The following is a 12,328-nucleotide window of genomic DNA, read 5'->3' as shown; positions in this document are numbered from 1 at the left end:
TCACAACTAATCTGATTCATAATTGCTCATCATACGTACGATTACGAACATGATTCATCATCGGCATCTAATAGGTTGACTGTCAATGATTCAGAGTAATTTATTATGTTTCTCTGGCTTTGAGAAACAATAAATGAACTTTTTACAGCTTTTTACAGCTATAAACTTTTTACAGCTATGAAATCTCCACAAGAAGAAACTGACGAACTACAAAACAGGGAGACGTTGCTCTTCAGGTCCGTCAACAAAAACCCGGATTTCCGCAAGAACCACATCATGCATTTCGTTGTCACAGAACGAGAGTGCAGAGTCGTGTCGTGCTCTGTAAACATCATAGTGCAGAGCTATCGAGTGTTGACGGCACACAAAGTCGATAAACATGCCAAGCGTGAAAGCAAGTATATAGTTTGAAGAGACTCGCAGCTCATTTTACCTGTCTTTTTCATAAAATGCCACGAGCGCTAAGCCGCAACAGCTGCATCGTGACAAAGCAAGAATATACTGTGCACGCTATTGTTCTCTTTTCTTTTGTTTTGACACTTTTGAATGAATATTTTCGTGTTTTCATCATTGCACATTTAGTTCATATTGATAGAACTCAGTGTTGCGTTCTATGTTGGCCAAGCTGCTGGTCCGCCCAGTACGGTGGAACGCTGAGATGTTCGGCTGTTAACGAGAAGGGTGTGGGTTCGATTCTGGCTGCTGCGATCGCATTTCAATGGAGGCCCAATGGCAGAAGCCAGTGTATTATGCGATGTGAGTGCGCGTTGGCAAAACCATATTCTCAAAATTTCCAGAGACCTTCACCATATACGGCATCTCTCATAACCATGTCGTGATTTTGGGACGAAAAACCCGAGTTATTATTATCGATTGTCTCGTGCCAGGCGGAATATGTTCATTATTTTATAATGTGAGAACACGTTACCTCGCTTTGCATTCTTCTATGGCTGTTAACAATGTTTTTGACATACTGCCTGAAATGATTTTCAAGCGCATTTATTGCTCACAGTGTGGTTGATCTGACACTTTCACAAAAGTTCCGCATTCATGATGTTCCACCTTTATAAGTGCGATTTATAGGTCGTGTCACCTAGAAAAATTCTGGCTACGGGCAATCCTCGATTCATTACTCTTAAGTCTTGGACACTTATGCCACTTATCGTTTTTCCAGAACAGGACTGGGTAAGTTCAGTTTTAGTAGACCTGATAAGAATAATGAAACTCAAAATGGTAGCATCTTTGCTACCTTGAATCAATAGCACTTCAATATCTGCTTTTCTATTTTTACAATTAAGGCTTAAAAACTGAAGTGCTAGGAGATCTCTAAGCATTCGTGTGCTTTATTACGTAGAAAATGATCTAATAAGACCTATCTCCGCTTCCGCGAAGAGTTTTAATAAACGCATTTTGTTCATACAACTTTTCATGAAGGTACAAGTATGCTTAAATGATAAGAATAGAAAGTTCAGCTAGTTACCGAAAGGTCTTTAACAAATTTGAATATACATGTCACTACCTGACGACAAGAACTAAAAAAAAAGAAACATGGTGGTTTGTTCCTGCCAACTTGTGCGTCTGTATCAGCTTTAGTTCACTTTTGTTTTCTTTTTTCAACTATACTGACGGAACGCTGATGTATATAAATAAAAGCGCATGCGCACTCAATAATCCGATACGGCCTTTCATTTAAACGCCAGCAATCTTTGATACATCGACTTTCGTGCAGACTTTCTGCAAAAGAGGAAAACTGAGAACTGAGAAGAAATTCTGAAAAGTTGTTACTGTCTTGCCACCTTATTTCTATCGACCTGTATCCTGCTTGCGCTCGTGGATATCGACGAGACCATAAAGGTGACGCCAAGTGCCCTCCGCACCAGCCTGGAGTGAAGGCTGGTCGTCGAACTTTAGTACTTCGATAGCGCGAAGCAGGACTAGGTTTTTCAAAATAAAGAAATCTTGAGTATGTGAGAGAGACAAAAAACAAAGAAATCCAGAAAAAGTTTGGGATGGAGAGGGAAACCGGTGAACAGCGGTGGCAAGTTCAGCGACGACGCCCGCCCGCTTCACTATTGGAAATCGACGGGGACCGCTCTCAGCAATCGAAGCAAACTCGAAGATGGCACGGGTGGGGCAGTACTTCGACCCTCGAAACGCACTCACGGAATTTCGGCCACGTCGCATGGGAGCCCCGAGGTAGGCCAGAAAACAGATATTTTTACCAGTGCAGAAGTCTCGAAAGCCGCATAATGGGCCGTAACGCTAGCTTCAAACGGGTCGAGTAGCGGAAAGGACGAGCACAGAGTGTACCCTTTACAGGAACACTGGGTGCAGCTGGTTGACCGAGAGTCGAGCGAGAACGATTCATAGAGCGCTAGAAGTAACGAAAGCAGTTCACAGACAAGGATTAGAACGAAGCGACAATAAAGAGCAATGAGGGAAAGGGCACTTGCACAAACCCTCATTAAGGAACACAATTGAAGCGAGACCAAATTAGTTTGTACCCACGAAGTTCTCGCGATGATAATGGGCTTCCAAATTACTCGCTTTATCTTGTGAATCCATCGGATAAGACAGCTATCGCGAGCTCCTGAAACTGCGCAGCTCAGTCAGTCGGCCAGCTAGACAATCTCATCCAGGTTGCCAGAGGACGTACGATTCCCTAGAAACCTGCTTTCTGATACCCTCTTGCAACCGCTTCCTAATTTCTCGGTCTCGCCCTAGATCCGAGCGATGAGGCGCAAACGTCGGCGTGTGGCGTAATGGACGGCGCCGCCAACAGGGTGCTCCGTGAAGCTATGCGGCGAAGACTACCCGGTCACAAAGGATCAGTGGGGTCTTAATAGTTCGAAGGAGCCGTTAGGAACAGCCGTATCTGCGGCACTGCTGCGAAGAAACCGTGGTGATTGCTTCAGCTACTGGAGCTTCTGGCAAAGAAGAGGGCCTCTTTGTTCTCGACGTATTGTTTCGGTCGTTAACAAAGCTGCCTGTTTAATTGTTTGTTTCGGTCTAGTATTTTCGTGCCGCTTTTTTTCTTGACACAAAGGTGACTGACTTCAAAGGTGGTCATGTAAATAATTACGCATGAAATACAAAAGAAGAAAGGAATGCTTTTGTGTATCAGTTGTGTTACAAGAGATATTTTATACGTTCTCTGAAGTGCCTTTGATTCATGTGCAGTTCTTTTTTTTCAGAAATGCTATTGTTCAGCAATCCTACTACATTCAAGTTTTTTTTTTGGAACCGCACCGTTTTGAGGCTCTATACATCAATATGAATCCAAATGAAATTTTTCCAGTGTTCAGCAGACATCCGTAGTCTACTACACGTTGAGCAATATGTGTGTCAACTTTTTCTTGTTTAATGTAGTTTACACTACTTTGCATCGGTTGGCACTTTCGACGTAACTGTTTGTCTTTTTTTTCTGCGGCCATGAAAACTCGAATGTTCTACATCATACATATTAATAACCACACTGAGACGATTACGTGTCCGACTGGAACCATATGTATAAACAATGTAAACTTATCAGCCGACAAATCGAAGCCCAATGAGCAATAAAGGTTGCATAAATATAGGTCAGATGCCCTATACAGGTTAGCTGGCTGAAATTCCTATAGCTGTGCTGATCTTTGCGATAAAGTGCCGTATGGTAATTTTTTTTTTCGTTCGAGGATGACAGGTAATGGGTATCGAGAGCAGATGACGTGTACCAATAACGTTAAAAAACTTACCTACCAAGATTGACACCACGTCTTTTGACAAAAATAGGTCTTCCTTGCGAAATTTCGGCCATTTTGTCTAAGGTCCCTTTCTTTTGTTTATGAAACTTTCATCATTCACTGTGTTGATATCAACCTTTAACGTCACCAAAAAAGTTTTGAACAAATAATGGATCATTTAAGCTCTTGAAAATTTATGACGATATTCCATTAGTAACTTCTCAAGACCAGTGGTGACATTGTAAGATAAACGGACAGCGCTTGCAATAACAGTCGGTGGAATACACTACCAAAAGCGAGTCTTCAAAAGAAATAAAAACTGGGTTATCAATTAGACCTACTCTTTCAGTATGTTAGGCAGTGTTTATTTTAGCACGCGACAAGCTATTCCAAAAAAAATTGATTTGTATAATGTAGTGAACGCAGGAAAAGAAACAAAAAGCAAACAAGCAAGACGTCTAGTTCTCACACATTTGCTTGACGCTTTCCGCCTCTGTTTGCTGCTCGCGGGTGCTGCTATGTTACTCACGTCGAAACTACCACGTCAAAGCAATGCAGACAGAAAACAAAAACAAATATTACGTCAAAATACCTGAAATAAAGAGAGACCATTAATGCTTTCCAGCTTGTTCGGGCTCGTTGGGCTTTCTGCTGTCATTATTCTCGCCTTAGCAGCACACACACATTTATATTTATCAGGTCATTATCACCAAGGCGTAACGGGTCCCGGAGTCCACGTCGCTAAAGAATAAAGGTACACCACCGCAAATGGTTTGCGTGGCTGTACATCCGAGCTTGCCAAATCTTCTGTGCTACTATCGACTTCAGTACACCCGAAGATAAGAAGATACAAATATTCTGAACGCTAATGTGTTTCCGGGACATCCTTGACGTGTAAGAAGGAATGAAGGTACGTAATTGTTTGGTGTTCCTTTGTGTGTTGACTAGCTCGTCTGAGTTTTGATGCACTGTTTTTCACTCGCTTCGAGCTCCGAACTCCTATGAATTACGCATTGCCTACTCAACATGTTCGTAACATGAACTTCCTACACCATCCACTCAGCTTCAGTAACTCATCTCAACTGCGTTTTTCTCTATTACAAAAATGCTGGATAGCATTTTCTTCGCGACCCTCTTAAAGGGCCAGACGTGTTTATTTTCTTTGTAACACAGCAGAATTTGAGTCTACGCTATGACGATTTAATCGTTTCTTTTTCACCATGAACGCAGTATTTTCTCTCTGTCTGTACACTGTCGTCCTTTATGAAAAAGAACATGCGAGCGTTTTGCCTGCGCTTTTTGGAGGCTGCTTACAACACCATGAACCGACAGCTGAAAAGGTGCAGGTACGTACCATTTTTGCGGCATCCTCCGTTGCGAGATCGAAGCGAGAGTATGATCTAGGAACGCTAATCTACCGGCCACGACTTGTTATCTTGTTTGCCATTGAATAGTGTGTCCCCCCTTTTCCAAAAAAAAATGCGAAAGCGGACGGGACTCTTTTAGCTCTTGGTTGATGTTGCATTAGGCGGCCACCTCAGATCGCAAGCCACGCACTCGCGTGTTTCCTTTCATAAAGGACGACAGTGTACTTTTTTAGAAGCAAGAAAAAAAGGCATTTCGAGTGTTTTAATACCAGCTATGTAAGATTAGCTTTAGTGCGGTGAATTCAAGCCGCTGATGCTAAGTTTTTTCTCGTACTATTGAATGCTTTTTTTTAGCTGAGTACTGTGGGGAGTTTTTTTATGGCACGATTGGTAAACAAGTTGGGATGACATCGGAAAGACAGGCAACTGTAACTGAACACACAAGAAGCCGTTTCGTTTTTGCAGTAGATGTTTTGCGTCAATGTAGTGCGAAGCAACATTAGCGGGAAAATTGCAGGGGTCTAGCCCCTGAAGGCAATAATGAATGAGAATAGTAGTATAACTATCATCAATATTATTATATAATAATACAATAATGAAAATATCGGTGGTTTGCATTCCCGAACAGCAATATGAATATGAGAGACCCCGTAGTGGGGGCTGGGGAAGTTTAGACACCCTGCGCTGTTTAGCGTGCCCCGAAAGTAAGCAAAAGGAGTACAAGCATTTTCACCTCTACTGAAAATGCAGCCCCCGCGGCCAGGATTCAGTCCGCAGTACATCGGATCAGGATACCCAATACACCACCATGGCGGTTCACATTACACCACTTTGTGACCATTTATCTTTTATTACTCGTTATGCAAAGTGCCCGTTTTGGCTGGAACATTGGCGTTCGTGCTTATACTCAAGCAGGCACTAGACGCCAAGCACGGAAGTTCGCGATAAAAGAAACAGCATACATTCAGCGTCAAATGCGTTCGTCAAGTGATGCCCTTGTTTCACAAGCAAGTTAACCTCGGTATCGACCAGCCAAGCTTAACCATGGTGAACCACCATTAGCCCCAACCACGGTCCGCCTCGGTCACACAGCTCAAAGGCATCCTCAGTGAAGGAGGCGAACGCCACCTCCGTGTACGCCACCATTTCTTCGCTTAACCACCAAACCGAAGTAGCCAGGGTGGGTTTCCTGCAATTGTGGTTAGTCGCATAACTATGGTTTCGCGTACCGTGTAACACAAGCAGACCGCGGTTACGTTAACCGAGGTTTCGGCTGCCTGTGCAACGGCGGTATACGCGGTAGGCTCCTCAGTTAACTTCTTGAACTCGAATCGCCCGTCGTTACACAACACCAGGGCGTGTCTGAGTGCGCTGGCCCTCAACTTCAACACAACGCCAACTTCAATTTGTATTCACTACGTTTAGAACCACATCGATGGCATGGTTCGAAAAGTCAAGTTAAACTGAATAGCACAAAAAAATGTTTCAAGTTTATCTCGCATAAGCTACAGCTGCTTGAACTCATTACATATCTAGAGTCATCCGTCATTCCATGCTATCGTGGGTCTCTTTCACGAGGAAACTGCTTTTGAAAGAGGCCCCAGGTCATTATAGTTCATCGAAGTGGTGTACTAACCGATATATCAGTGAATTTAATTAAAGCTTTTTTGACTATGTGGGCATAGATATAAAATAGAGTTTTGTCAGGCAGATGTGGGGTGATGTCGACACAGTCCTTCATTAGCGACGTCGTGCATTCGCCTGAACACTGCTTGTCTCGTTTCGGTATCGAATGGCACGAGTTTACCTAACTGCATTAAACGAAACATACCTGCTTCAGTAATGACTATTCTGAATAATACAATCGATTCTAGCACGTGCTTCCTTAGACTGTGTTCAATTTATCGCCCTCATTTTCAAATTTTGCTATTCAGAGCACAAAACAATATATATATATATATATATATATATATATATATATATATATATATATATATATATATATATATATATTTATATACTGCAATCTCTGCGGAAAGATGATGATAGTACTATCATGACGGCGCAAGTTTCGCAGGCAAACTATGGAGTAAGGACGTAGCAGCTTTACCTTAATGAGCTTTCTTCTGAAAAAGCCCAGTAATGTTTCAGAAAAAAAGAGCAATTTGTCGGAGTTTGGTTCCCTGGAAGGAGGCACCGTGCCGCCTCACCGAAAAACAAACGACCTTCTCAGAATTCAATTTTACGTCGCTGCTCCGGCTAATGCGATCTCAGAAAGTGAAGAACCTTAACGAGCCTCTTTTCGACATTCATGGCTTTTCGATTCGGTGCCGGAGGCGGCATTCTCAAAGAGAAGGTATTGTGATTCGCGCAGTATATATTGTTCTGTATCTTTCCCATGTGATTGCATTTTATAGGTGCAGTGATTCTCTTCTTTAGAGTTGCAATAACAATATTGTACCGTCTATTTTTTAGATATTTGCACCCCTACTAAATGACTTATGTACTTATTTGTTGTAGCTTTCTTCTCAAGTTGGAAATAAAAAAAAACTGGAAGAAGGTAAAAAAAAACCTTCAAGGTGTGTTTGATAAAGCGCATTTTGTACTGGAAGGGATTTAGTTTTCGACATATTTATCACCCTAATAAAAACCCCTCAACGAGTGAGGCAATTGAATGTAAAGTTCAAGTGCTAATGTAAATTTTTAAGTGCAAGCCACTCAGTGTAACGCGAATGCTGCATACGTATGCTTGAAATTTAGGTGTCTAATCTGAGGAAGATCTTCAACAATAGGAAATGTTTTTGAAAGACTGAAAAAAGTTTATTTATCTTTGGATCCATTTGGCCAACTCATTCAGAAGGTGACCAATGAACTATTTAAATCAGAGAAGAACATTTTATAGGCCCTGCCCTCAAAATCGCGAAACTTACATGACGACAAAGACTCATAAATTAACACACGCAGAAGAAATAAGCATTGTGAGAGGCATTCACTGCGCTATTAACCATGGATGTACCCTTTCAAATGCTTTATGTGCTTTGTTGTTTCATTAGCTCTTGTTTTGTGAACCGTATGTGTTTCTTGCATGGACGAGATACGTTATCTTCTGTATTTGGCTACTTTTCGGAGGGAAACCCTATTTTGTCCTGAAGACTGACACAACCTTGTCGTCGCATTCCCACTGTATAAATTATACATGATGTTTTCTAAAAATAGCTTGCCATTTTTTTTCTTTTTATACTGTAATAAGAGAGAATTGTAGTTTCTTCATGGGCTTCTTACCACTCCCATCACTGTGACTTACCAGAGCCCTTCACGGGAAGTACAGTGCTGGTAGTGACATATTGTTCTGTTTTGTCCAATTATACAGTCACTTTGCAAAACTTTGCTGTTGCGTTGGTGTTGATGTTTTAATAATATAATGAAAGTAATCCAACATAATAATTACCGTACATTCGCGAGCGAACCCAATTCTTACGTTGAAAAATAATTCAAGAGGTTTTGGAGGTTGTAGGAAGGAGGCTTGCCTGGTCAGGGAGCGAAATTTAGGATGACTGAGACAAACGTACTAAGACGAAGTAATGTACACCTGTGCTTCCAATGTAATACTTTATTGATTATACATGCATTACTTGCTATAAATATCGTGAAGAAAAGAGTGAAAATGTCTAATGGAGAGGGTGAGGGGGTAGATGATGCGCTCTGCGTACCTCTCCACACAAAAAAAACAGGCGGAGGGGGGCGAATTTCGCTGTCGTTGACTCAAAATGTTTCGCTCCACTAGCTGAGTAAATCGTGTAAGTTATTGAAATACTAGCTTTGTTTTTCTGGCTTGTGTCAGTGTAATTAGCAACCACTACCAGCGTTGTTCATCTTCTAGTTTTGCGGCACGCATAGGAAAAAATGTACAGACCAACTAATATTCTCCAATCACTGGTTACGTGGAACAAAGCAAAACTATCTATTCGCAAACTAATAAAAATTTGGGCACAAACTCACAAAGATTCTTTGTTATAAGTACGTTTTTTCCTTCACTATCAAAGATCGCAATTAATTGCGTCCTGCGACCGCGTTGATTGCGACTGGATCCTAAAACATCGCAAGCGAAATAGCCTTTTTTCAATAAATTCCATTTTTTAAACCTCATATGAGCAGCACCATTGCATTCAATTAGGTTCAAAATGCAGCAGCAGTCACACAAGGCGATTGTTAGGAAAGAATTGAGCTTTCCGAAATTCATGAGAGCTGAAAAACAGAAAGCTTTAAAAGGAAAGAGTATATAATAACATGCACATCATATCTGCTTTAGCTGAAACAAAATCAACTGAAAAAGATTGGTGAAGGTGTTCTGCTAGTATTTAGCCTTAACTAAGAACTTATGGACGGTTGTTAGTCAGCTTGTAGTAACACACAGCCACTCACACAAAAAAGTTGTGTGCTCTCGAAAGTTGGAGGAATGTCGCTAAGCAAGTTGTTGAGATATTTACGCCAGCTTTTCGTGACCACTTACGCAGCGCCAGAAATAAATCATGAGCCCCCACCAAAAAAGTAGTTGACCTTTTTAGCCATTTTAAGTTGAAGTATACCTCAACGGCAGAGATAAAGAAACAAAGATACCTTGCTTTCGTGCCATTTCTATGCAATTTATGGCACCTTCGGGGTGCGTTGGCCTGACTCTAGAATTTTTATAAAGCGCCGTAATTTATAATTCGATACCTTGAAGCTATCGTAACCCAGGTGCATACTTTTCCTGCTACTTTTTGTCTGTTTTCGCATTGTGTGGTGCGTTGACGTGGAGTGCGTGAGAGGAGTAGCAAAGAACGAACCCTAGCAAAAAACAAATAGAAATGTCCTTCTAACCTAATATATTGTCAACTGCGATGCCGGGAAGTTACTGTTTCAAGTTGTCAAAGGCCTCAGGGAAGTCGAAGTGCAGAACGGCGCTGCAGTTGTGCTCCACCTTGATGTTTTGGTTCAGCAAATGCTTCCACTAAGTAAACGTGGAAATATTTTTTTTTTCCCGTAAGAGTGGGCACCTTAGCAGACAATGTTTTGAAAATGAAGTAGGAAGCAACAATTAGCTCTAAAGCGTTTTCATAATATATCTCCATTACCCGAGTGCCCATTTTACACAAACGTGGCGACCTCATTTCTCTTTTGCCCCAATAAATGAATTAATCCCTAAATAAACATATTAGTAAACACGCAACAGAAGCGTTGGATTTTGTAGAGCGCCATGATAGGTAACGGAAGTTGATTGAATGTGACTTCTTGAAATGTTTCTAATCTGCTTCGAAGTCTAATAAACAAGCATTTTTTTATTTCATGCAATAAACACTGGCTGCTGGAGCCACAACCGGATCCACAACTTGAACAACGTAGCACCGCAAAAGAATAACTTCGGAGATATGTTCACACGCTTAAAAAATTATGCCTAATATACACACCTAAAAGTGCATGCTTTCAACTAATGTTTTCAGCTGCAAGCCTCTTAAGGCTGTCTATTGCCACCTTGAGCCTCTTCCTAACCTGCTGCGAACACAGATACTGAGCTGGGTGCTACTATTTGAATTGAGAAGTACACTCACGGATGTATAGCCGATTGAGCTTCTATAGTTTCTCTTATTTGCTTACTATTTCTTGAGGAAATAAGTTTAAGCGAGACTCTTCGAGTTATCTTGTGAAAAAGACAGAATTTGGGTGGTCTGTTATTCGAAACAATTCGCGCCCCGCGGTTTTCGGGGGGGGGGGGGGAAGGAGACGGATGCGTTGTCATTACAGAAAGAGTGACTGGATACGGAGAGAAAACTACTAGCCTAACACACGTGCTTTCATTCGACGGATGATATTAATCCGCGGCGTCAATAACCAGCTCGGTATTATGGGCAATTCGCTGTGAACGTCATGGTATTCCGAGCTTTCGGCGTTCTCTCACACACTCAGATAAGGTAGAATTTCAGTGAGACTTAACTATGTTACATAGAATGCCTAACTCTAAGCAGTATCGTAATGGTCCGTTTTATTTAGTCATCATTGTGATATTTCCACTTCACGACGGGGGTCGCCTGCAGACCATTCTGTGATTTTTTTTCAGAAATTGTTGTATGACTATTATAGGGAATAAAAACATGTTGTATGTTCATACGAGGTGCAATATACATATATATGTGTATTTTTTCACACCGTGATGGCGCTTCAAACAGTTTCACCAATTGACATCGCATTGTTCTAGTGCCGATACACAGATTTAATAGGTGTGACATTCAAAAGATGAATATTGGCCGGTAATCATGCTGCATTTTTATAGGCTACTACAATAGTTCAAGTACTTTATAAAACTATTTATTATATTCTCTTCATGTGCCGCGGGTACATAACATACAGCCCCTCATTAGCGCTCAATTCTGAGGCTTATTTTTTATCAGGCACGTGCTGGCCAACGCAATAGGACATCAAACAAGGAACCTCAATTCAGCACGCAGAAACCCACGGCTCATAACCTAAAGAGGAGAAAATTTGAATGATCAATAGTAATTAAAATTGTATCTTCATTTGTACCTTGTAATCAGTGCACACATTGCGTAAATCTCGCTTTAAGGAAATCTGTTTTAAGTAGGGCACAGAAATTTCTTTCGACAATTAGACAGGCAAGACATTTTCTATATCGTCACTCACCGACTATGCACAAGAGCATCCAAACGGCCCCAACGGCGGCAGCAGACTTCACGATGCCACAGTATCCCAGTCGCATGGCTCTAAATATGAACAACACAAGCGTGCGTGCAGAGAGAGAACGAACTGGCTGTGCAGTTTCAATGTTTTCCGAGCAGTAACGACACCCTATCCTTTGTCTTCGGCGTTGTCGACCGCGGTCGTGCAGCGAGATCAACGAAGACGACTGAGGCGGGAATCGCCTGGCAATGAGCAGGCAATCCCGTAAGGCCGCATATTCGGCGGGCGCGCGCGTGTGAAACGCGGGGCCGCGAGGAGCAGTCGCGACCACCGCCGCCTGCTGAAATGAAAGACGGAGAGACGCCGCACCGGGCCAGGACCGCGCTCGGTTCTCGGAGTGCCCGCTAGGCGAGGCGAGCCCATCGACCCGCGCGAGGGAGAGCCGGCCGACGAAGTCGAATTTGAGTGGGGTGCCGTGGCTGCACCAATATAACCCGAGCGTGTGATGTGTCTTGCCAGTGACAGCAGCAGTCGACTCTGTCTCGGTTTGTATTTCTACAGGAAGAA

The 12,328-nt window shown here is 42.2% G+C and overlaps 1 protein-coding gene across 1 annotated transcript in view; it reads right to left on the bottom strand.

The window, feature by feature from the left end:
- The window catches only part of LOC119172208 (uncharacterized), a 45,364-nt gene extending 33,277 nt beyond the window's left edge, over nucleotides 1–12,087 (bottom strand). The window contains exon 1 of the mRNA XM_037423239.2: nucleotides 11,765–12,087. Within this exon, the coding sequence (XP_037279136.2) occupies nucleotides 11,765–11,840 (76 nt within the window). The 5' untranslated portion in view covers nucleotides 11,841–12,087. The remainder of the gene's footprint in view (nucleotides 1–11,764) is intronic.
- Between the last annotated feature and the right edge of the window lie 241 nt (nucleotides 12,088–12,328).

This window comes from Rhipicephalus microplus, chromosome 4, assembly GCF_043290135.1.
Source record: "Rhipicephalus microplus isolate Deutch F79 chromosome 4, USDA_Rmic, whole genome shotgun sequence".
In the NCBI taxonomy this organism is placed as follows: domain Eukaryota; kingdom Metazoa; phylum Arthropoda; class Arachnida; order Ixodida; family Ixodidae; genus Rhipicephalus; species Rhipicephalus microplus.
This window is presented reverse-complemented; position numbering and strand designations above follow the sequence as displayed.